The sequence below is a fragment of the Haliaeetus albicilla genome, chromosome 5 (genome assembly GCF_947461875.1).
Source record: "Haliaeetus albicilla chromosome 5, bHalAlb1.1, whole genome shotgun sequence".
Taxonomy (NCBI): Eukaryota; Metazoa; Chordata; class Aves; order Accipitriformes; family Accipitridae; genus Haliaeetus; species Haliaeetus albicilla.
The window spans coordinates 38,623,807-38,650,172 of record NC_091487.1 but is presented as its reverse complement, the minus strand read 5'-3'; the positions used below and the strand labels follow the sequence as shown (position 1 = coordinate 38,650,172).

General features: G+C 39.7%; 1 protein-coding gene across 2 annotated transcripts; it reads right to left on the bottom strand.

Annotated features, from left to right (window-relative positions):
• Positions 1 to 1,343: 1,343 nt before the first annotated feature.
• Positions 1,344 to 26,167, bottom strand: SLC39A9 (solute carrier family 39 member 9). Of its 2 annotated transcripts, XM_069784221.1 has the most exons (8): positions 25,969 to 26,167; positions 25,531 to 25,648; positions 19,582 to 19,690; positions 13,368 to 13,559; positions 10,818 to 10,886; positions 9,550 to 9,635; positions 7,432 to 7,566; positions 1,344 to 5,765 (listed from the first exon to the last, which is right to left on the bottom strand). In XM_069784221.1, the coding sequence occupies exons 2-8, from the start codon at positions 25,624 to 25,626 to the stop codon at positions 5,535 to 5,537; spliced, it is 918 nt and encodes a 305-aa protein (XP_069640322.1). In that variant the 5' UTR covers positions 25,627 to 25,648; positions 25,969 to 26,167; the 3' UTR covers positions 1,344 to 5,534. The 2 variants fall into 2 exon arrangements, with proteins under 2 accessions (XP_069640322.1, XP_069640321.1); XM_069784220.1 differs by lacking the exon at positions 25,531 to 25,648 and having other exon boundaries at positions 25,969 to 26,106.
• Between the last annotated feature and the right edge of the window lie 199 nt (positions 26,168 to 26,366).

Here is a 26,366-nt window from a genome sequence, read left to right as displayed (position 1 = left end):
AGTGTTTTATATGAAAAGTTTACCCCTTCTACAATCACAGCACACAATGTGCAACTCGCTGGATTTTTTCAGAATCTTTTAATAAAACCTGCAAACCCTAAAAATATGGCCTAAGGCATCCTATAGGAAATAAAACAACTGTCCTGCAACTTTTTGCTCAGATAACAAAACAGAATTAATTTTCAAAGCTCTCCTCATATCCCCTGCCTGAGGGCCTCTTAGAGACCACTACTAAAACTTAATTTCCAATTATTCTTTGCAACTCAAAAGTTATGTCAGAGGCAAATAAAACCCTTCCAGAGAAATTCAGGAGCCTGAGAAGACAGTTTTTCTTCACAGCAAGAACACAATCCACTGTTACAATGACTGCCATGACTAGCATTAGCAAGAAAACTTAGGTAGCTATGGCTTAACACAGGCTTTCCTTTCATTGTACACTGTAGGAAGAAGGTAAGCTGCCTTCTGGAAAAACTGTGTCAATAGTGAAGACAGAGCAATACTGAAGAGCTGTGAACAGGTAAGCAAGCAGTAGGATCACGGGGCAGTCACAAGGAAAGCTGAGCTGTGACTCAGTGCCTGAAAACAGCAAGAAGATGGGAGGAAAAAAACCCAAACCCCAGAATAGGGGAAGAAAGATGTCACCAGCAGTTTGCCCCCACAACAGAACAAAAAGCAGGCTAGGGTTTTCTTCACATCTTTGCATGCATATTTACAGCTGACTTGTAATCCAAATCACACAGAGGCACATATATCTTGGAAAGGCTATTGTCACAAAGTCTCCAAAAAGAACGGAGGGACTTAGTGTTTGGATTTTGGGTTCAGGGCCAACAAGATTTTATCATCTCCATCCTGTGATCTCAATCTTCTTTAGCCCCAATGTGTCTTCCAGCCTTTTAGCAGTGGCCTGGAGGAACCTTGAGCCAACCATGTCCTTGTGGGCCTCCGAAGAGGTCTCTGCCTTGTAAGCTTCAGAGACTTTCCTGGGGCTGAGGCAGGGGAAGAGAGAGCTTCAGGGCAATGCCAACTCCTAAACACTCTGCGGGAGACAGAAGTTGTCAAATGCCCCTCTCAAGCAGTGCTGTCAAACCATTTCTGTATTTGTATCTCTAAACCCACTCATACTCATGTCCAAATCAACCTGCCGGACTGCCTCCCAACATGCAGTTTCACACTTCATGTTTCCACAAGGTGCTCAGATATTAGGAAGAAAAGCAGCAAACACACTTACACAAAAATAAAATGTACTGTCTGCACCGCTTGCATCCCATTTAAGACCATCATTTCTCTTTGTCAGAGGTGTCACAAAACCCCATGCAGTAAATGACAAGCCAACTCCAAAGCACTGCACCTAGTAAAAATTTAATATAATAAAACAAATTGAAAACGGCAACATTATTTTAACCATTCACAATTAAAGTGGAAAAATTATAAGGCAGCCATTCATGGAATGATTTTGTGTACAAATGGTTTGGAAAAAGAGACATTAAAATTACAGTTCCATACATGGAGTCAGGTAAACAGCAATGACCACGCAATGTTTTTCCCTGGAAAGCCAAGGCTGCTAAGAGATGTAATAAAAGGATGGTAAGGAAGGAGGAAAAAAAAAAAAAAAGATGATGATTTATTTTATAAGAAGTTTGAGGTGAACAGGAATCTGAAATTCATCATAAACTTTCCCACCATACCGCAACCACTCCTCCTCCTCCCACCCCCCCCCAAAAAATAAAAATACACTTCCCTCCTCTTCTTCCCAAGTCCCAGCACAAAATGGGAAGGAAGAAGCTGCAACATTTATTCCACAGCATCTCTCTCTTATTCTGCATAGAGCTGATACCACATGGACACATCTGCTACTGTCAAAAGCTCCTTGAAGGCTCTGAACTAGTTCCTAAACACACACATTCATTTTCCTGTGTCTCTTGGATAACATTAGCCTTTTCCACCTGGAAACGGTTCTTTAAAGTCAACAGTGGGTTTCTGTGTTTAACACAGGCCATCTGACATGCCACAACTATCAAAAATTCCTATCTTGGTGTGACAGCTCTGCCATCCTCACCTAAGTTAATGTCAGTGCAGCTTCTGCATCTGTCATCAGGTGCTGAAAAAGAAATATTTCCCTTCTTTATACAAGGAACAATAAAAGAATTAGAACAGTAGGGGAAGTACCTGAACACACCAGGATCAATGGAAACAGCTTTAGTCCAATTCCTATCACCAATTAAGAAATCATTACCTGAAAAAACAGCTCATGAGAAGATTATAGATTTCCAAGAGGGATTGACAGAAGGAAAGGGACAACATGCCTGGCACTTGGTTAAAGCGTTACCTGCTAGACCTGCTGCCACCTTCCTCACAATAGAAACACAGGGAGGGATGGTTATTACAGAGAGAGTAAGAGGAATTTGTTTGCACCAAGGTCCCCTGAGGAGCAGAAAATGATACCAGATGGCCCTGACTACATGCAGTGCTTGGATTTACTGTGACAGATGGGAGATAGGTAAAAAAAGGGTCTATGATAAAATGGACCATTTTAACTCATTAAAATACTCTGCTTCAAGAAAATAATCCTCCATGTGGAACTAACAATTTGGGAAGGTTTGATAATTTAAAATTTTATATTCTCCTTACCACATAACCAAAAGCTTCCTTAGTCACTGCAGTTTCAGCTACAGAATTGAAAATAAAAGTTCAAACAGAGATAAGAGGCAGCCAAAAGAAAATGCTGTTACTGCTTCTAAATGGGTGGGTGGGAATCACAAAAGTTTTCTATCTCTTAACCAAGTGCCAAAATGAAAAGTACATGTTATCAGAATTTCTGTGCCAATTTTAAGTTGCCAATGTTTTCATTTAAAATCCCTCACCTGCTGCTATAATTTGGCCTCTATAGTTCATGAATCATTAAACTGAGTATTACCATTTCTGGTGGCTGCCCCAGAAACTGGAAACATGATCCAAGGGACAGGAGAAAAGACAGACAACAAGACCTCTCAGCAGTGGCACCTCTTACAATTAATAAACCAGAGGTTATGTCAGCAGTGAAAAGGCTGGCTGCCACATCCTCATCAATACACGCTGAGCCATATAAGAAGGTACTATCCACACGCTGCAACACTGGAACAAAAGGCATGAAATGGGACCCTACCTACATACCTCCCTAAACCGTTTTTATTGTTATATGCAAAATGAGGCTGAAGTGGAACACAGTCAGGATGCCAGCTTAACTAGTGGGGTGGGGTGCGCATGCAAGTGACAGATGATAGTTTAAAGAAAAAAAAAACCAAACTTGCTTACATTTTGTAAAACAGTATCTGGTGCTGCACTTAAGCTATCTCCTGCTTCTGCTGCAGATCTTGCAAACTCTCCAGCTTTTGGAAACAGTTATGTGGAAAGATTAAATAAGGTAAAACAGTGAGATAATATATCAAGGAAGAAGGTAATTAAGAGGAAATCAGGAAGAACAGTGGAAGCTCTGGTGTTAAACATCCCTGTGTATCATTCGCATGTATCAGTAATCTGTATCACTGAACTTTTTAAACAGGTAACTTACTAGTTGCACATGTATGTTGTAAAAAACAAAAAAGCTTTAAGAACGTGCAGGAGAGGATCTCATCCATGTCAGTAATTTTGCAGTGACTTTTCAGAACAGAAATTAACTTTTGAAGATCTAATGTCAAAAATGCTTGTTTAGGCCTGATACACTAATTCTGAAAATACTGTCTTGTGGGAAAAGATGATTTCTAATAATTTTGCATTGATTTTACATAGTAAAACACACAAATGAACAAGCACTCCTGGGGATCAGTACTAGGTTCAATCCTGGGATACACCTGTATGGTTACAAAGCCAACAAAGCAATCACTAGTCCAAGAGCCAGGCCATGCCCATTATTGAACCAGCAGACAAACAGGACAATGACAAAAACAAAGAATTTAAACTACATGGGCCATTGTGCTTCCTAAGTAATAAATGGCATGAAAAACAGACACACTCATTCAAATGGAAACAAGAAGCACTTCTGTTAGGAAGATATTTCAATCCTTGAAAATCCATTTCAAACAAAAAAAATCAAAAGAAAAATATATTTGGCAATGTTATCTTTAAAAAGTGCAGACAGAGTATACCTTAAAAAAGGGTATGGCATTAAAAAGTTTTCCTCTAAAGAAAGAATTTTGTGTTGAGTCTGTGCACATCAAGCATTCCTGACTTTTCAATGCACTAGTTATTACAATATATTTTGCATAAAAGAAATGGTGCCTGACAAGAGAAGGCTTTGCCTTAGAAAGGGAGGGATCTTTTATCACTCTTCTGCAGTGAGAGGCATCAGCAGTTGGCAATAAGTCTTCCAGTGGATTCACCAAAACTAACACTTGTCAGTAAGAGGCAAATGCAAAGCAAAATGCATAACAGTTACACTGGGAACCCACCAGGTTGGTTTTTTGTTTGTTGGGGTTTTTTGTTCAGAACTGCTTTAGAAACACTTTGTACTCTATCTGCAGCATAAATATTTAACTAAACATCTTGTTTTGCTAGCATTAATACCTTCTTTTTAAAGAAAAAATCTCCCACACCCCCACTGATTTCAGCAGTTCAGACTTTTGAAAACGAGCTAGTAAAGTTCTCTGGTCCCTCAACAGCTGTCACAATCAGATTTCTACTCCTCAGAGCCCCAAACAGCTCAATTTCAAGGGATACTACGGGTATCTCTCTCAACAGTAGCAGTAGTGTAATCACAGTACCCAATACCTAATTCCTGCTAACATTTTTGGTGCCTGTGCTTTACTGACTCAGCAGAAGACCATCTCCCAAGAAATACTGTCTTTTAAAAACTTATTAACAACTGCATAAACAATCAAAACACTATCCTCCTTGCTTCTATCCTTTGTCTTAAATAATAGAATACACAGCAAAATTCATTTGCACTTTCTTAACCAGCTGATTACCTACTCTAATCCTACACTTTGTCTACATCATTTCTTTCCCATCAGTGACACTTCTGTGACAATAGCAGTGTTGTCCAGAGTTCCAAGTATAGCCCACTTTTGCAATACAATTAGTGACAAACATCACAAGGACCAGTCGCGTTGTCAGGACAACATAGAACCAACACGGGAGAGCCTCCTTCTTCATTACTAAGACTTCAACGTCTCACAAGGCAGCCATCCTTTGTTTTTGCTCTCAGCTGTGAAAGCTGAATTGCAGGATACTTTGGTGATTGCAACTTCGTGAGTCGCTATGTTCTTCCCCGCTCACCTTTCTTCAACTCCAAATTCCATCTTCCCTGAGAATAGGGCCAGAAGAAACAATTAAAATAGCACATGTCTTCAGAAAAGAAAGTTACACAGAATTTATGTCCGGCTGCCAAAGTACATTTTGCTACACTAAAAACTTTCCCAGTATTCCTCATTTTGCAATCAAGGTTCCCTCTGAACTCCACAAAGTGGATGGGATGGATGATGGGTAAGAGACAATGATAAAAGGAGCAGCCGACATTTACTGCTCACGTCAGATCGAGGAGAACGGTGAAATTCGAGCATTTAGTGATGGTGTCCGATGGACAAAACTAGAGGAATAAGGCATCCTAATACTAGGGCTGCCACCTCCAGACGACTGAGTCCTTTTCCTCCAGTTGATTCAGGTTTGTGGCTATGAGCAATTCCTCCTACTTCTGGGAGGACATGAACTGTGGCAACATAAAGAAAAGTCCCAGCAGAAAACAACATAGCAACTCCGGTGGCATTGACTTCCGAGAGGGCTTCTTTGCTGCTCTGAAATGGAAAAAAAAAAAACAGAAAGAGAAAAAAAATAAGGATAAGTACAAGTTCTTCAATCAATAATAAAAAAATTCTGTAAGTGTCCAGACACAGTAAAATTTCTATCAGCTCTCATTCTCTCACAATGACAATGGTTTAATGTGTTGTTTTGTATCTTGCACCTTATGTGTAGCAACTGGCATTCTAAAGTTGATGTGGGGGCAGAAAGACACCTCTCATCCTAGTTAGTTCACTTCAGACTTCTAGGAACCCTTACAGAAGAAAAAAGTCACAGTCTGTGCAGAAGCATCTTGTTTGACCATCTCACAGCAACATATAAAATGTCAAAATGACAAAATGTACTTTGAAAAAAAAATGAAGTTTAGATTGCAAAGCCACAAATTTTAGGAAGGACACTCAAGACTGACTTTTTTTTTTTTCTTTCTCCATTTTTCTAAACAAAGAGTTCAAATGAGATGTTAGCCTTTAAATATCTGGTCCTCTGCTGGTCAGAGCAAGATTTGCTAGATTAAAGTTCCCAACCATCACTCATTTAATATTTCATTTGTACGTACAAGTAAACACCCAAAACTTTTCCAGAATTTCCATGCAAAAAACTTCATAAAGAAATGCATCTTCTGGATCAAAACTGAGCACCTCTTCACATTCATACTAGGATTAAGATCATGCTACACATCATTAAACATAATGAAATGCAAACCCACTCCTATCAGTTACAAAAATGCTTCTTGAACAATTTCCAGCTCAAGTGTGATGTTAGTTCTCTGGTACACTTTCAGGTTATTTTTCCAAAGAGCGGAGATACATCTTCTGCTCTGAACTATACAACCACTGTGACAGCCCTTATGCCTTATCAATTCTCTGTTCCCTCTGAAGTGCAAAATGCAAAACCAACTCTTAGTGAGCCTGCATCAAGAGAATGCTCAAACAGCATTCTCATTTCTGTTTACAAATGCAACCCTTTCTGCTGTCTCCTGTACTGCAGTATCAAATATAACTCCTTTCCAGTAAGTAAAGGGATTAGCCCAGATGATTTACTCAATATTTCCTCTCATGCCTTGAATTTCATGACATCCCATGTTAGATTCTTTACAACACAACACCATAGTGTGTCACCAGCATGGCCCACAGCAGTTAGACATACAGGAATGTATTTTCATAGGAAATGCTATGAGAAGCAGAAACATTTAATTTGGGCAGAAATGTTAAACTCATGCAGTAGCCCATTTCACAGGCCGTTTGTTGTATAGAGCCAAGACAAGACTATACTTTATGAAGTATGAGAGGCCAAAAAGGCTATTCCAGCTGAGGATTCAACTTCTGACACAGTGTGAAAAAGACTTTGAGCATATAGGACCAAGAATACAAGTTTATTGTTCTAAGCAGGGAGCAGCAGAAAGGACAAAAGACAGAAATCAGCCTTCTAAAAAAAACTATACAAAACTCTATAGAGGAGTTATATCACTGGTTCTGATGAAAAACACGTTATTTTTTGTTTCACACATTCATGTGGCTACCTTTTATCCACTTTTTTAAAATCTTCATTCTGCTAAATTTTTCAAGCAGTTTGGAATTATGTTCTGTGAAACTCGTATGATATTCCTTTCCCCAAACTCCACCACTAAGCTACATTTTGGGCAGAACAAAATCACAGACCTACCTTACTTAGCCCTAAGTATGTCACCATCGACATAACAGGTGCTGCTAATGCAAAGACCAGCAAGTGTTTTCTAATTCGATTCCGTTCCAGCCCAGCGTGCATCAGGAAGGAAACCAGGCCAAAGGCAGCTGGTGCCTGCAAAAAACAATATTCACCAGTAATACAATACCTTCTAAAATTCCCTGAAATCTGAGATAAAGTTGAAATACGAGTTACTACGCTGAAATGCACTGAATTGGAAGATATTCAGTGAGAGCACTGGTGTGTTGCAGTTAAGCCAAATCAATAGAATTCTGCAGACTGCCCTACCTTAATAACAGTACCTAACAGAAACTCATGTTCTGGCTATCAGAGTACACATATTTGTGTAGTCATTGTAAATATCAAAATGTTCTTTCTGACTTGAGTCATTGCGATAATCCCTAAGTCTCCATTAACTTATGTAATTTCTTTTTTTGTCCTGATGCTACTACACATCCTTAGATAGACAGTTTCTTTATCTACAGCAGAAATATTCTACAATTAAGATGGAGGGGGAAAAAATTCCCAAAGACAGACAACTGTCAGCCTCCACATGAACAAAGACTTAAGAGCTCTTTTGATTAGTTCATCATTCAGTTTCATTTCTGTTCCCACTGGGAAGCAAACAAATACTTGCTTCTTCTCCCTCTGCTGGCATCTAGTTTCTTATCTACAAGGCATAGCTGTCCTACTACTCACAGCATTTACTACATTTTTGCTCACATAAAGACAATAGCGGTCTACCCCGTTTTTAAGATTTTGACGTTTTTGAGATAAGACTAACTAAAATAGATTGAGCATTTTTTTTATACACAGAATCTTTTTTTTTTTAAACCTAGAAGGAGGAAACCACGAGTGAAGGAAAGAAAGAGGAGAAAGACAAAAGCATCAATTGATCAGGATGACAAGACTAGAAAAATAAAAAAGACACCAGAGAAGAAATACATTTCTCTTTCAAAACCAAGTATTTCTTGATAATCTTTCACAGGAGAAATTTTCCTCTTCTAAAATTGTACAATTTCAGAAGTCGGTTAATTTGAACATTAAGAATAATAAAAGCAAGTTTCACTCGGCAATATCCGTAAACCAAGCTTCATAACAAGACGTGACATTGACATTGCCACCTTTGAAGCGGGCTACGTAAACCACAATTTCTTCTATGAACAGTGAAGAAAAGACACATTAGATCTGGATTTCCTAACATTTTGAACATGCAATTATGCAAGCAAGATTTTGGATGAGTGTAGACTAACTACTGTAATATATGCATGTGCTACCATAAGTCAAATATGCTTCTGCACACATACGTTCAGAACCTATATAGCTAATAGATATCTTTGCACAAACATTAAGGAAAAAAGATCTTACCATCTTCACGAGCCCTTGTTTGCTTGTTACCATCAGAAAAACATTTAAAATTTTTTCCTGCAGAAATGGCATATGACTGATGTGGAAGCTACTACAATAATAGAGTTAACCAGAAGTTGTAATTTAATACTCTGATATCAAGTAGTTTCAAAATACTAACCCTTTAAACACCAAACCCCTTTATAACAAATATCCTTCCCATTTTCTTAAGAACATCACAGAACCAAGAAACTGTTGTAATCAGTGTAAAACTGCTTTTCCTCCTTGAATACACTAGCATATACTTCTATGCTTTAGCCTCTAGAACTTCTCCAAATACATCACTTACAGCAGTAAGAATCTTGGGGGCTTTTTGTTCGTTTTTTAAAAAAAAACCACACCACCACACTAGCTTCAGAAAAAGTCAGTGTGAAGCTGCCACACTTCTTCCTGAGCTATTCTATCCCTACTTTTGGGAGACTTTTCCCAACTGTTGCAATGAAGGTAGGCAGTAGGCAGTCAGAATTCTCTCATTTATACCCCATTCAGACTTAGCATCCATCATTTGCTATTCTGTCATAAATCATACCAGTGCTTTTTGGTTCTTGAAGCTGTACTACTAACCTGTTCGTTGCAATGGCAATGACATTTCCATATTACAACACTAAGGAAACTTAAGATCTTTAGTAATTTCTGTATGCTTTAACAGTCTTTTGAAGAACAAATAAGATTTTTTGGATGATGACTTACCTTGTGCAACATAATCGCAACAAACACTATCAACTGGACACTAGTCTGAGAAGTAGAAGCTGCTGCACCCAATGCAACACCATCAGCTGAAACAGGAGTGCAAATTCATGGATTATTCCTCCACATTAGTTCCAGCTTTCCCACCCCCTCAATGGCTGACAGTACAAAACGCTGATTTGAGAAGTCCTGCTACTCAAAATGCCATTAACAATACCAACTCAACACATGATTCACTTCCCTTTTTTTGTTAAGCCACAACAGTTTCAGGAGATCAGACAACCCTCAACAGGAGCTGTCTCATATTTCCCAAGACAATAAAAACCATACTGAGAATCTACTCAGTATTGACACATTCTGACAAATTAGAACCAGGTAAGAAGTTTAGTTATTTTAGTCTTCTGTAGCACAAGTGGCTTCTGGTCTTAATTTAAAAATCTCCTTTAGATTCTAAGCATTAAAAGAATTTTAATTATTACCCTTTAAATGAATTTCCATATACAAATACTATTGTAAATACTATTTTTTTACCATTTAACATAAATATATTTTCTAAATGAAATAGGAAATGGATACTATATTAATCCTTAATATATAGACACTTCATTTAGTGAAGAAATATCTTTTTAATCAATATCTTATGACTTGTCTAGACAATAACCTTCAGCAGGAGAGATTAAAAAGCATCATATTTATACCACACATATATAATGAATTACAACATGAACATGGGTTGACTGCAACTCATGCATAACTTTTTCAGTCCTTGCAAGTCAGCCCAAATATGTTTCAATCAAATCTTTGCACTCCACCCTATAATGTCCTTTTTTCCACAAGATTTTTTTTTAAACTTAATATTTTTTTAAAAACACAGGTCAACTGACAAACAAACCCAAAGGTGTTTCATACTACATATCAAACGTGTTAACATGTATTGAAATGTAGCAGCTAAGGCAGCCAGCAAAGGAATTGAAGAAGCAGAGAGTGAGCATCACACAACTCTTCAGATGGGAAAAATAAAGGAATAATAAAAGAGTGAAAATACTGTACCCAAATAAAACACCATGGAACATTATGAGCACTGGAGTATGTTTTCCCAGTAAGTTAGTTTTAGGGCAGATCCTTAGTTCTCCCTGCCTTTTTTTTTTTTTTTTTTTTTTAAATAAAAAGCCAACTTCAAAAACAAAACTCAAGTGTTTCTATCACATCTAAAGATGAGCCACGCAGTAATGGAAGTCCTTGACAAGTACTAACAACAGGTCTCACATTACCTGCGGCATGGACTACTAGTCCCAGTGTTGTGGTGATTTTGGAGTTGCCTGATCTTGCAGCTTCTGGATCTGAAACGGTCATGAGGAAAGTTAGAATAAAGAGAACAAATACATAAATTATGCTGAAAGAAAAATGTTAAGTATCACTGCACATCTCTCTACCAGCTGCTTGGGCAGTTATATTCAAAGCTACCAGCTTTTGTATTTCTGCATTGGACTTACTGTAAAATAGGCTGATACCCAATACCTTCCAATCACCTGAAGTTCTGCCAAAAAACAAGTGACAGAATCATAGACAATTCTTTGCAATTTACAGGATCATTGATATAGGCAGTAGCAGTTGTTTTTCTTAACCTCCTGAAACCAAATGTTAAAGTTCTGTGCTACCAAGGGGAAGAAAAGCTAGTTTTGCATCCCCAGAATCCAGAGCTGCTCCAAGAGTCAGGATGATTTTTCGCTACATAGCCCAATGTTGGCATTTTCCTTCAGGTGAGTCTGGGGCAGCCTCTGTTGCACTGATCCTCTAGCAATTCCTAGGAAGCTGTAAGCTCTACTTGTCAGGGCAGCAGTTGCAAAGATTTCCCTCCAACGTTATACACCACAGAGAAGAAAAGCAGCCAGTGCTGCTTGAGATCCAGTGTTTTGACTGTAATTGTTTGACAACTACTCTGAGGACATTTGCAGCTTAGCTCATTGCACAACAGGGCAATATCCACCACTACACAGCTGGCAGTGAAACTATTACAAAGAATCACTGCAATGAACAGGGCAGGTAAGTCCTACACGAGTATAGAAACATCTTATTATTCAACTGCTTAATTCCAAACAGTTGAACAGCTGTTATTTAATTATACTAGCGGTCAGTAAGCTGACTGCAGGCACGCTTACACAGCTACTTTAGTTAAGTCTGCACTGCTGCCAAAACCCGAAGTCCAGTCCTGTTCCTTTCCTCCTGCCTGTCTCTCCACCCTCCAGTCTCTCTCTTCACGCACAGGCGCCCAGGTAGTTGCCCACTCAGTCAGATCAGGGAAGCAAGCTGGCTAAAAACTAATGTATTCTCTTCAGTCAGATTGATCTTCTGAATCAAGTGGAGCCTATTTGAGCAGTTAATTGCATAAGCTGCATTTGGATGACTGTGATGGTATACTCATATCAAATAGGAGGAGATATTCACAAAAATCATTTCTTTTAAATTTGTTTTGAATTGACCAGAACTAAACACACTCAAAGACAGTCACATTTGATTTCATACCTCCACTCTGGCCTACAGAATTCTTCTAGTTTAGACAGTAAAATCTAGCCACTAGGAAGATAACAAAACTACCAGACATTGGTTCAAATGAGAAGAGTGTTTTCCTTCAGTGGCTTTAAAAAACACTGTAAAAACACTACTACATTTCCTGTGACAGAGGTACAGGCTAGATAAAACTTTACTTAATATCCTATTTTATAGTATTTATCTCTAACACAGATCATAGTCTATTTTCTCCTGGTATTTGCTCTGACCAGAGACATACAAAAGGGTCATAATCTGTACAAACCAAGGATTCTCCTGGCAGATGCTCACCTGCGTTCCCTTATCTTCACTGCCACTATTTCCTTTGAAAAGCTCTGAAAATGAGCTAGCCATGGCTGTGGTTCCATTTACGTTTCTCCAGGAGCACAAAGGTAACATAACCCCTGCACTGGCCTCCCATCTGTCCTACCACACTAGCCCCACACAAGCCTTTGCACATCTGCACTGTGAACTGCCAAGGATCCAGCCACAACATATCACCCCTCCTTTATGTGTGTGTGTATTTCACTTTTCCTTCAAGATCAATTCCTTAATTTTTGAGGGCCAAATTCTACCATCAGAGGAAATTATGTAGGAGAAAATGTGCAGCCGAAGGCAATAAAATACCTCTTCAGATGACAAAACACCTTTGGTGCATTTCAAGCTACAGTCTGAGCATGAAGCCACGGGCAGTAAACAAAGGCAACTGCAGGCATTTTTAGAGTCTTGCAACGAAGCTGAGAAATCTTGGGACTAAACAGGAAGTATTTTGAAGTAAGTGAGGCTCCAGACTAGCACGGGAGTCCAGCTGTGCAGTTATAGTAAAGGACCAGAGCTTACATATAGTCATTTCTGCATTCTTAATTCGGATAACTTTTTGTTCTTTGCAAATGTTACCTACATGTATGACAATTAAGTAGGAAAAACAAACAAAGGTAAGACTAACCTTAATTGTTTTGGAAAGCCAAAGAAATCCCCTATGGGTGTTACTGTAAAACAGACAATAACTCAAGTGTCAAGACACCCTCCAACCCCACACCAGATGTGCTCACACAGTTATTTCATGTTAGCAAAGCAAGCTCTCAAATTATGCTGAATTCCAGGACAGATTTCCAGCACAAACATTTACAAACATAAAGCAAAGTCTGTGTGAAAAGCACCTACTGAAACTCTGGACATGACTGGTCAAATTAAATCCCAGTAGCATTCAAAAAAATTGCAACTTGCTAATTAAGACTAATTAGCAAGTCTAATGGAAGTGAATCCTTACTTACCATCTGTAGAGTGCACATGAGAGCTGCCTATCTGATCCACCAACAGCATGAAGACAAAGCCGAGGACAAGGGATACACCAATGTAGGCATGCAACCTGGAATGGTCATGGCCATACTCATGTACAACCGGGATTTCTGCTACCTTCTCAGACTCAATCACATGCTGCATCTCACTCGCCGGGTGATGCTTCCCTGTGGCAGGCAAGCAAACAGATTAGGAGACAGGGGACTAAATAAACATGGCATTGTCACTTTTCTCCTCCTTTGCTGACAGCATTCCTCGTGCTTTCTTGGACAATACACAGAAGTCCTTGTTTAACGTCTTTCTTAGACCATTTTATTAGGGAAGCACACATTTGCTTGGTTGGTCTCTCCTCATACATCTTCAGTGTGGAAAAGCAAAGAAAACGTTAATATTTTATAAGCCAAGCTACTTTGTTTAAATATTGCATTTTACATACAATTTGATTGATCAAAATTGCTGAGTAATTCCTTTTTCAACTTAAGTTGCCAATTTTGTCAGTATTCAGAGATACTGTCAAGCAGTTACGTCATAATCTTCAAGTGAGAAAATACAGGATAAGGAGATAAAATAGGTTCCATCCACTAAGAGACCTAATATAATCTTTAAGAAGATTAACTTTATATCTCAAAGCATCAGTCTCTAGTGAAACAAGTTAGCATTGATATGGACTAGAACAGTTAAGTCAGCACACTGTCCTACAAATGTCAGTACCATCCTAGAAACCCAAAATCTAAGCCCTGGGGTTGAACATTGTGTGGTTGTTTCCTTTCCCTACACAAGCTTTAATTCCATGCCCCCCCTCAAACATTTACTTTGTCTCACTGAGCTGCCCTGAAATTAGGTGAGCTCCAGATGACTCTCAGAATGGGAAAGATGATGGCTGGGCAGGTTTTTAATTAAGTTTCCATGGTATAAAATGCTTTATTTGGTGCACAGTTCATAATTTAAAAACATCTTCGAGTATTTCATAGGTTAGTAAAAGTGACAAATGTCTCTACCTAAAACGACTTTTAGAAAGCAGAGATATAACATAACTACCAACTTTTACAGGTCGTCGTTTGCCCAGCATGTGTGATCTTTACAAGCAGATACTCACCACACACAAAATTCCCACCAATTTCAACAGAAACTACATCAGTCTCACTCTGAATTTACACACGCTTAAAGACAAAGGAGAAGGTTTTTCTGGCACATGCATTTAACATTTCCAGTAGTCTTTGGCCTAGCGGCTCCCAAGATAAATCCATGAGATCCTCCAACCTTGCTCATGACCACAAGAAATTACTGCTTCTGCAATCCCATCTGACACAGAGGGCAAACAATATCCAGAAGTACATAGCTTTTTTCAGTATTGGCCAGCAAAGATTGGCAAGAATTACCTTAGTACATATATGTGAAAGAGACTTAATAAAGGGTTTTTTTTAGCAAAATTCTAGGTATCGTTTCCAGCTGATCTAAGCAAAGAATCATGTCTAAGCCTTCTTCTGTCAACAGCATACAGAAATACACTGTTAGAAAGGTACAAGCAAAGATCAGGAATAGGTAATTTTTAATTAAGTTCCAAACTACCATATAGAACACAGTAAACATTTGACCTCTTGGTTTCAGACTCTGTGCTCACCTGAATCATATATGCTTTCTTTTTCTTTTTTCATATTTCCCCTTATACCCCCTGGCAGAGACAAGACATCAGGTTAGAAAGCCCTTTGGGTGATGCAGAAGAGGCATTTAACGCTCCTTGGCATACTTGTTACTATAAATAGTTGTACTTCCACAGCAGGTAAGGCACTTTACACACAGGAAGTATTACTCAAGTGCTTCCAATGGAAGAACAGACACAGCAAGTCTACTTCCACATCTGATACCTCAAGCTAAGTCAGATGTTTGAGTTGCATGCTATACTCCAAAGCCCTGAACTACCTACCGTTCAGTACAAGTTGCCTCCATTCCAGAACAGGGTCTTACAACAATGCTTACAACCACGTTTGGCAGGTTCAATTAATATTTGTAAATCTCTTTAACGTTCTGCTAAGAAAATATTTCTTCTTCTATGCTTCTCTGCTAGACCCAATGATGGTATCACAATCTCTAATTGTAATTATCTTCATAAAGCCTTCTGTCCTTTCCTTACACTTACAGAGTGTAGTTACACAAGGAACGTTCCTGTATTTACACAGGAACTCAAGAGAAATTTGTTTTTTGAATAGGAAATTAAGAAAAAAGAGAACCCATTTGCAAATCTCCAGTGCCCTAGAGAACATATGCACCACAGTCCAATACAAGGAAGCAGGTGAAACATTAATTTCTACTCCCTCACAAAGCAACAGTTAGCACTATATTACAAACTATGACCATGAAGAAAGCAACAGGTAGCACTATAATATAAACTATGAACATGAAGAGGTCTCTGTCATGTTCAAATGCTTGATCAGGAACTATATTTTCTCTTAAGACCTGACTTGATCTTCAGATCTGCACCTGGGGAGGAATAACCCCAGGTACCAGTACATGTGGGGGGCCAACAATCAAAAAAGCAGCTTTGCAGAAAGGACCTCAGGGTCCTTGTGGACACAAAGTTTACCATGAGCCAGCAGTGTGCCCTGTGGCAAAAAAAGAAAGGCTAACCAAGTGCTGGGGTGCACTAAGAAGAGTGCTGCCAGCAGGTCAAGAAAGGTGATCCTTGCACTCTACTCAGCACCAGTGAGGCCACACCTGGAGTGCTGGGTCCAGCTCTAGACTCCCCAGTAGAAGAGAGACATGGACATAGTGGAGAGGCATGAAAATGACTACAGGACTGGAGCACCTCTCCTATAAGAAAAGGCTGAGAAAGCTGGGACTGTTCAGCCTGGAGAAGAAAAGGCTCAGGGGGATCTTATCAATGTATATAAATACCTGATGGGAGGGTGTAAAGACAACAGAGCCTTATGTATTAACTACTTGTTCCTATCTATAATTTTTAATTCTTCCTGAAGTTTGGAATGACCTACCTGACCTTGTCCACCAGCTGAACTCACCCTCTTTTCTGAAAAAGATTTCCTCCAAAGTGACTTGAAACAATAACATGCACAAAGCCCTCCTTGGTTCCACTTCGTATTTCTTGCTATTTCACAGGACAGCAATGCTTTGATGACAATACTACATAGAACAACACTGACTAAGCAAGAAGTTTCCATCAGGAATTCTTAAAAATCTTTACTAGAAACAATATTACTGATTAATTTTTATCACATTTAACAGTAAGAGGACTAACAGGCCTAGCATACAGCACTTAAGAGAAACTAGGATATTGACTAGATTTTTTCTTTGGTCTAACAGCAAACAATGTTTTCTCAGTATGAGAATAGACAAGGTTTTTGGAGAAGTCATCATTCAGCATCGGAAAGCTTTTTTACTTCAGAACAGCTGATTCATTCTGCTTGACTCAAGGTAAGGATATTAATGTCTGAATTTATTATAATAATTACAGTTCAACACAGTGTATCTCTCCTGTTTGAATCTTGCATTTTTAAAGTTCACTCTACATAATTTTTTTTTTTTAAAGTGAAAAGGCAACTTTCATGCACCTAATTTTATAAAAAAGAGAATGGCAACAAACAAAACAGAGGACAGCACACATTAGGGCTTTCCCAACATCTGTGGCTTAAGTGACAAAAGTACAACTTCTGTCATTTTGGGGAGGTCTTTCGGCTGGCAACTACTCTTCAGGAGTTTTAGATATTCACAGCAAAAACTTGACTTACTCAAGTCATCTTCTTGCTGGAGTATTCATACATTTTGGATGAGACACAATTGTACACCCATCCCACTGTACAAAAAGTTGGCACAACACCATTACTACAGACAAAGCACATCAGAATAGGCTTGGTAGCCCTTGAAAGATTTCACAAACGTATCTTTGCCAAACAAGATTGGTCAATGAAATAACCACACAAGATTGTTGCCGTCTATATTAAAAAGTTAACTTTGCTTCAGATCATTTCAAGCCATAAAACATAGTGGGTAACTTGGGGCAATGTTTCTGACAGCAGTTATGCAGTTTCACCGCTTAAAATAAAGGAAGGTCGCCAAAGGAATTTTATTTGCTGGTAATACTCAAACCAAGGTTTCACTACACACATACATAGGTTTATGATCAAATAATAGTCTGAATCATGATATGCTATCTGTTCTCAGCCTACAAGGTCAAAAATTCAAAGTTATTTATTCTGTTGCCTGTGGGAAAATACAGAAGTAATAGTAAATTACTTTTGTATCAATGACAAACACCTGTTTTGATAACAAACAACCAGTCTCAGAGTTATATGACACTTGGAACTGGGAAAACAAAGATCTCTCTTTTATGTTCCCTTAGGCACATTTCTAGGTTTAACTAAGTAAATGGGAGAATTTAAAAAAAAAATAAATAAAAATGCACTGACAGCTGTTCTCAGAATCTTAAGCTTAACTTTGAATATCCTGCTTTTTTAAGAAAAATATTAGAAATATTTTTTGCAGTTAAATCTATAATTTCCGTGAATTTTTCCTCTTTGCAATACAAAAAATTCTTTACAGACAGACTAGCTTTAGACATGATACTGTGAGTTAAGAATTGAGTCTGAATTCATTCACAGAGCAAATTCTTTTTCCTAGGTAGATACTTCTGATATTACTACTGCAGTAATAGGAAGTGCCTTTTCTCTCTCCGCATACTGAACTTCACATTGTAGAGCACATAGCTCTAAACAGCAGGCTGTAGATTTCATATGTGAACAGTATGCCCCATGCAGTGGAAAAAAAAATTAAAAAATGTAAACGTTCACAGCAATTCTATTTACTGCTAGCCATATCATTACAAGAAAAATTCAGTCTACTTAGAATTACAATTAAATGGAGAGCAAACCCACAACTACAGCTCATTAGAGACATCCTACACTACAGTGCACAAATTACAGTACAGTATAAAAGCATAATCAGACGTTCTTTCACTTCCTGATAGAGGATAATTTTATATATTATCTTCTGTTTACTTTAAGCAGAACAACATAAATTTAGTGGAAACTAAATGAGGATAAATTAAGCATATTACTAAAAAGAAATTTAAAACGGTGTAGAAACAAGAAAAAAAGTAGTAGTACAAGAAAAGCAAAGTATTACAACTACCTCTCAATCCCAGATTAGCAACAATGGTACATCAGACACTCACAAAGTAGCCTCAACTTTATAGTGCTTTCTCCTGTGACCACTAATTTGTTGCTGTTTACCTTCAGAAAAATTTCTGATTCTGAGCATACTGGAAAAAATCTCATACATGCAATGGTAATGTAATAGCACAAGACTCCAAGCTAAAGCAAGATTTAAAGTGCACTCCAAACAGAGGTAATGAGACCTGACCATTTAAAATGATGTCATAACCTCAAATTGAGGTTTACTAAGACTTTGGGGTATAAGATGTGCTCCACACTCACGTCCCTACAAGACACATAATTGCTGTTAGCTTTGAGCTATTCATTAGAGGCTATGAGGTTTTGAAGACCGTCGACAGCATACTAGAGCTGGATGCTGGAGCGTGGAACCGTGCGCAGATATCTACTGGTAGTGGACACCACCACCCAAGAAAGCAATGCCTCCTATTCTGTGAGTTAGCCCTATATAACCATACTTTGATATACTTGGCTGAAAATTAACTTAATTCCAAGATGCTCTTCAGCTTCAAAGGAGGATATTTTTATGAGGGCAAGTATGTATAGATCTATAAAACACCTCCTGCAATTGCTTTAATGAGAAGCAATCTAAACTACAAAAAGCAACAGCAAATATTCCACAGTTTCATTCTCTGCCAAAGGCATCCTTACACCTCCTTTGAAGTTCCAGTGAAAGTTAAACTTCAACTCTCCCCAGAATAAGGAAACTACACATGACCTGGCATAAAAGGCTGTGGTTCCATGAACAGTACAGTACCTGGACCTGCAAATGACTGGATCACTCAGCAAGAGTCATCGATCCACAACCTGACCACATCCCTCTGTCGAATCGCCATAAACATGCAATATCATCCCCATGACAGTTTTTGATTCCATGCCAGCTTTGTGTCCTGCTGCCGTGAAACCCTTCCACCAATCTCATGTTAAAAGCCCTAGAAACAAGACCCAGTATATTATAACACCATCACCTAAGTTATCTTGAAAAAGGCCATCTGGGTTCGGTTCTTACCCTCCAAGATGTCTTCATAAAGTGCATGTACTCCTTCTGGCACAATGACAGCCAAGGCAGTTCCACACAGCAGCCCAGCACCCAGAACAGTCACCAACTTTAATCTCTCCTGCAAGCAAGTACAAAACAAGTATCATCTTTAAGAATGAAAATGCTTTCTTCACTCTCCCTCATTAACAGAAGTTGAGGCAGGCGGCAGGGGAAGAATGATCCACAAAACCTCTTGCTGATTTTTATTCAAGAGCCCCAGTTGCATAATCCTATATTTCTAATGATTAACTTTCTGAAAAGTGAACCTATCCAGTGTCCAATGCAATCAACTAAAGTAGGAAATGAAAGTTAAACATGACCTGTTTGACTGGTAACATCAGAGAAGAAATGAAACACAGCATACTTGAAATAGCAAAAATTGCTATATTTGGGACTAATGATTATTGGGGGTCTAATTCATCCTCTAGGGCCTCAAACTATAAGGCCTGCAGAGACAAAGAAAAGTTGAAAGTGCCTGAATTGACACATGTTTGCAACTATGTTTTATCTCCATTCTGGGTTTCTTTTCAAGTATCTCCTTCCTACTAGAAATCATACTTAAACATGCAAGTTCCCCAAAATCTCTGCTAGGTATGGCACACTGCAAGTTAAATTGCCTGTTCCACAAAAAAGCCAATCTAAATAATAAAAGAAAGCACAAGAAAGAAAAATAGATTACCAAAGCAAAAACAGAAAGACAAGAGAACCCATAATGTAAATGCATCTACAGGTACAAATACATCGGTCTGCATACGAGTGTAAACTGCTAAGTCAGCTGTATTTATATAACAAAGAAAACAGCTAAGAAAAGTTTTAGGACTACAGAAGGAGAAAAGAAAGACTTTACAGGAAAAAGGCAGCAGAAGGTCTACTTTCACTTACAGGTTTAGAGACAGAAGAAATGAAGTTAAGCTGTTATAAGACTGTTATATGATAGATGAACTATATTTCAGTCTCTGAACCAAACAGCCACTCTTGTGCAGAAGCTTGTCCTTAAAACTGCCACATTTTAATGGCCTTCTATTTAATATGGTATCATCAAGGAACAGATTTTCTTTAAAAACATAAAACTGTGGATAAAAAAGGAATTTAAGAGAAAGATACTTCTTTTGTACTTGAAAGATCTGATGATGTGTTTGTTCCACATATTAAAAAAAAAAAGGGGTGCCAGGTGAAGTTTTAGAACTACAGTATCACAGCACTTGCACAATGTCAGGTAGCTAGAAAATATGGCAGAAGGGACCGAATCCCCCATATAGCTCCAAAACCAGAATTATAAAAAAAAATAAATATAATTTATAAAGGCTTACTCAAACGAAAGTTTCAATAAGGGACCTGCACCAAACTGATAATGGTGCTAATATACATTTTATGTCAGTCTTTTTTTCTTTTTAATCCAATTAGGAGATGCAGAAATACAGAACAGTGCTTATTGTTTTTACAATCATTTCTAAGCCTTCCAGTGCATTTTGAAAGGTGTTAAAGATTGTAAAGGTATTTAGGGCAATATAAAACGATCTTCTCCTCTCCATGTAATTACAGACCATGGCAATCCCCTTTCTCCTCTGCAAAGGTAGGTTTTAAAATAGATTTGTTACATTAAGTATTGCAAATTTGCAATTAAACCTTAAAAAAAATACATAAACAATGTTTTTATAGTAAAGTAGTTCAATTCATATTTCAGGAAGAATTTCTGCAACAAGATTAAAAAACACACACATGAGAGTTTATAAGTACTTGCTACTATTAGTAAGGGTTATCTTCCTAGTTGTATTCAAATTTGGGACAAAAAACTTACTCCCTCACCCCTCCCAAAGCAACTAAATTCTGTTTTACCAATATAAGAACAGTTTACTATTACGTTTTGCTTCCTTGTGACTACAACATTGACAGGTTAAAGTCAAAGCCAGGTACTGAAAATCCAATTATATAAACATCTAACAGACTCTAAAATATAACAGCTTGCAGAGGCTGTTTCTCATTGTTTCTGTAAGAGCCCTTACCGTATCACATGTAGCCACCACAGGAGTTTAGATCCTCATAACAACTGTGTAGCATACATTTTGTGGCAGAACCATCATCATCTTCCGTGCACAATGAGATGTCTGGGTGCTACCAAAATACTAACATTAACTACTGAGGACCTGGAGACAGAGGTCAGTGTTTGACTAATGGGAAACCACTTGTTGCATATCCTTATTATGTCATCCATTCTCCTTCATGCACCACAGTGATACAAGTTGTTTAACCTCACTGAAATAGGCAACACTTGCATAGAAGAAATAGGAGGCTCTAGAGAGGTGCACCACTAGCTTTCTGAAAGCAAGCTGAATGTGACCATAAGGAAACAATTACAGCATCACTGGGGAAAATTCAAGTAGTAATATACAAGAGCTGAAAACACCTGTAAAGTTTCCACGAACATGCACTGTATACTGGCATATATAACAATTAGACTTGGTAAATTGTTATACAGTGGCAATCTACATGAAAAGACAATCTTCAACACCCACTGTTCATAAAGTCATTGTGCAAAAATATAGTATCTTACAAGGAAAAACAAGATTATTTTTATACTGCAGCACTATAATCTCTTTTACGTACATACATAAACACAGGGGAAAAAGCATGAAGTAATACTGGTTTATTACAACTCCAAATACAGAGTACCACTTGCTTTTATTTGGGCATCTGTGAGTTTTAAAGATCCATGAAAATAATACACACTAACAAATTACTGTTTTAAGAGAAGTCTCCACCTCCTTTTCAATACAAAATACCTAAGCATGGTGAATACAGCAATATAACAATTGAAGCCTACCGACAGGCAAAAATCATCTAGTTTTATCCAAGAAATCAAACCATTTCAGTTACACAAACACTTGTGTGTCTGTTGGTAAAAACAAGAGCAACACACTAAATAATGCTAAAAAATGCATGCGAAAAATCTTAAATTCCTCAAATTAGCAAACTGTTCCACTGCTCAGTATTTGGTTTAAGCCTGCATGGCATAGAAACACTTGCTTGGACCTATCAAAAACTCACACCTCCTTTCAGCAGCAAGCAGTCCCAGTCCAGTCAACACTGCCTGCCTGTCTTACACCAGCAAAACTTTCAAACTGCTAGAACTCGATTTTTTTTTAGTCTTTTGCGTTTAGACTACAACTTAAGATACAGCCTCAAGAACTGGTATAGTGTTGTTTCCAGCCAAAGTTAGCCCAACAGAGTACTGTAAATTAGGATTAAGCTGAAAGGGTACATCTGCAAACAGAAATAAAGTGACATTCTATTCAGTCTACCCTTTTATCACCAATGTTTAGTCATACCTGGCTTTGCTGGAGTTTTATACTTTCAAGAATATCCAAATCTAATTAAGAGTAGAAACTAGCATGAAATCAGAACACAACCAATAGGTTCCAGAGGAAAAAAACACATCTGAAGGAATGTATTAACACTAATGAATAATTTTTTTGTTCTCCAGCATCTGGGGAACAGCTCTACACACTATGTAAAGCATTCATTTTTGTTTTCTACTTAACCATTATAAGTGGCCAGTGGGAGGAGGCATTTTTCCTCACTAGGGCCACCTGCAAAACTTTCTGCAAACCACAGAATGCACAGTCCAATCAGACATTTCAGTTTGAAATTGTACTTTTTGCAGAGCCCTAAGCAATCATTTTAAACAAAACAATTCTATTTTCTAATTAGACACTTCCAGGATTAGCTAGTATTTGCACATAATTTGCAGAGATTCTGCTCCTCTTTTAAACCAGCATAGCATGTGGATCCTTAAAGTATCAAATTTAAATCAAGTGTAAAACTGAGTCAAGAATTTCTGAGAGTTTGATACCACAATAAACTTGACTGTGCATGTGTGTACTGTTGGTAAAATACTGCACACATAAAAGGCTAATAAGTATGTGATTACTGCTTATGCAGAGTGCTGGTTTCGGATCCACACCAGATCTGTATTTCTGCAGCTGTTGGTTTAGGTTTAGGAGCCCACAAATTCAACTATATAAATAAACCACATAAACACAGATCAAGAACTCTACCTTCAGACAACACTGAATATGAAGTCAGAGACAACAGGTGACTATCAAGCACACACACGTGGAAATGCAAAATTAAATAAGAGATAAAAATATTAGCATGCTAGGCAGCGTTCTCGGTGAATTTGCAAGAAAATCCTTTGTAGGCTTCAGGGCAAACGTGAGTTTTGAAGAGCAAGACAGTGGAAGCAGCAGCATTTTAAGACATATAAGGGAACATCCATCAAAGCATCAGATGAAGCACTGGCAAACTGGAACTGTGCTAATGTTTATGTAACGACTTCAGAATACATTGTCATGTTTCAATCCATTTGGGTGAACTGTAGTGTTAGCAAAATTAACAGCCTTTCCTTCCATGCTGCCCAGGGTCTACTGCTCCCAAAGCCTCTTACTAATAATGGGGCCAGAGAGATGCAACCAGTTCTGTGACTTGTAGGAAGAACAGGTCACATGTCTCTTCCAGCACTTTACTTTCCAAAAGCAGCACCGCTCCCAGTAGAAATGGGAAACTTCTGGTAAGAGGTTGCTACCGTCTTAGAACTAAACTCTCACTACACCACACCTCTACACAACTGTCACCATTTAGAAAGAGAAAAACCCCTCAGGCATCAGAGGCTACTAGGAGACTTCCAGCGACTGTAACAACGATCATCACCTTAACAATAACTTCTTAGAAGCACTCAAATACCTCCACTTCTGAAATGCCAGTACCGCTTGGAAACTCATTCAGTCTATGAAAGTCTCCCTCTCCTGTAACAATCATAGAATGGTTTGGGTTGGAAGGGACCTTAAAGATCATCTAGTTCTAGTTCCAACCCCCCTGCCATGGGCAGGGACACCTTCCACTAGACCAGGTTGCTCAAAGCCCCCTCCAACCTGGCCTTGAACACTTCCAGGGGTGGGGCATTCACAACCTGTTCCAGTGCCTCACCACCCTCACAGTGGCAAACTTCTTCCTTACATCCAATCTAAATCTACCCTCTTCCAGTTTAAAGCCATTACCCCTTGTCCTAGCACAACAGGTGCTGCTAAAAAGTCCCTCTCCAGCTTTCTTGGAGGCCCCCTTTAGGTACTGGAAGGCTGCTGCTGTAAGGTCTCCCCTGAGCCTTCTCTTCTCCAGGCTGAACAACCCCAACTCTCTCAGCCTGTCTTCACAGGAGAGGTGCTCCAGCCCTCTGATCATCTTCGTGGCCCTCCTCTGGACTCGATCCAACAGGTCCACATCCTTCTTATGTTGGGGGCCCCAGAGCTGAACACAGTACTCCATGTGGGGTCTCATGAAAGCAGAATATCTTATGTATCCAAGATATTTTTCCAAAGGAATGCCTTGAGTTATGTGGACAGTGACATAACTTGAAGCTGCATTGTAATCAAACGGCTAAGGTTTAATTTTCAGCAGCACAAGCTGTGAACAAAATTGTGAACCAAACCACAGTCTTCTGAGGACATTCTTGGAATTGTTTTTAAAAGCCCTAAATTGAGTAGCCCATAGACACATAATAACAGTTAATCTCCGACTTTAGTAGTCTCTGACACAAGCTTCTAAGAATAACCGCGTCCAGCTCCTATCAAATCTTTCCCCTGCATGCTGAGGCTTTGCTTCATCTGTAGCTGAGACGCTGGGCTCAAGTCTGGCATATTTAAGTGACTTTTATACACACTGTAGAACAAGCATAATTTTACACTGCAATTTCGAATGAAAATTAATATCACATTCACAACTTCCTTAAAAATCTTTTGAAGTTACAACATCACCCCTAACAGCACTGCCATACTTGCAAGAGGACTGCCCTAACTCCTCCTGGAAGATCTCTCCCTCTAGCTTCTCCCTTAGCAACCAACCAGCACTTTGGCAAAGCTGTCTTACCTCGGAAAAATTAACTGCCAAGGGGATAATTCCTGCCACATAGCAGGCGACCAGCATGGCCAGAGACAGCAGGCAGATGGAGCGGAAGTCATCCATTTCGCTGCTTTCTGTCCGGTCCCTTAAAGTGAAATTCAACAGCAACTTTTCCACCTCGCCCCGCACGCCTTAACCCGTGCAGACACCGAGCTCCCAAGAAAGGTTTTCAGCCATGTCTCTCCCGCCCGGCGGCTCCGGCCGGCTCGGCCCACGGCGGCGGCCCCTCCGGGGCCCGGCGTGCGGCAGCCGCTATCCCGCCGGGGCCGCCCGACACCGCTGCAGGGGGCGGGCAGGGACCCCCGGCGCGGCCGGGGGAACGGGCAAGAAGGGCACCTGCGCGGCTGGGGGGGGCGGCGTGGGGGGGAGCGGCCCGGCCCCGGGGCGGGCAGGCCCGGCCCTCACCTGAAGGCAGCGGGACCTTCCCCTGCGCCCCACTGCCCCCGGGGGGGGCGGGGAGGAAACAGCGGGCGCCGAAGCGGCTCCTCGCGTGAAGGGCGGCCTGAGGCGGGCTGCGTGCGCGGGGAACCCGCGGGGCCGGTGCGCGCCTGCCCTCCTCCGCCCGCCGCCGCCGCTGCCGCTGCCTCGGAGGCCAAGTGGCACCTCCGCGACCTAGCGCTTCCCCTTCCGGGGCACCCCCCCCCCCCGCGCTTCCCGACTCCAAGATGGCGGGCGAGGCCGCGGCCGCCCAACGGCCGGCGGCGGGAAGGAGCTGCTCCCTCACCAAAGATGGCCGCGCGCCCCGCCCCCTCCAGCCGCTCCCCGGCATCCTCAGCGCCCCGCCAGGGGGGGGCGTCCCGGGC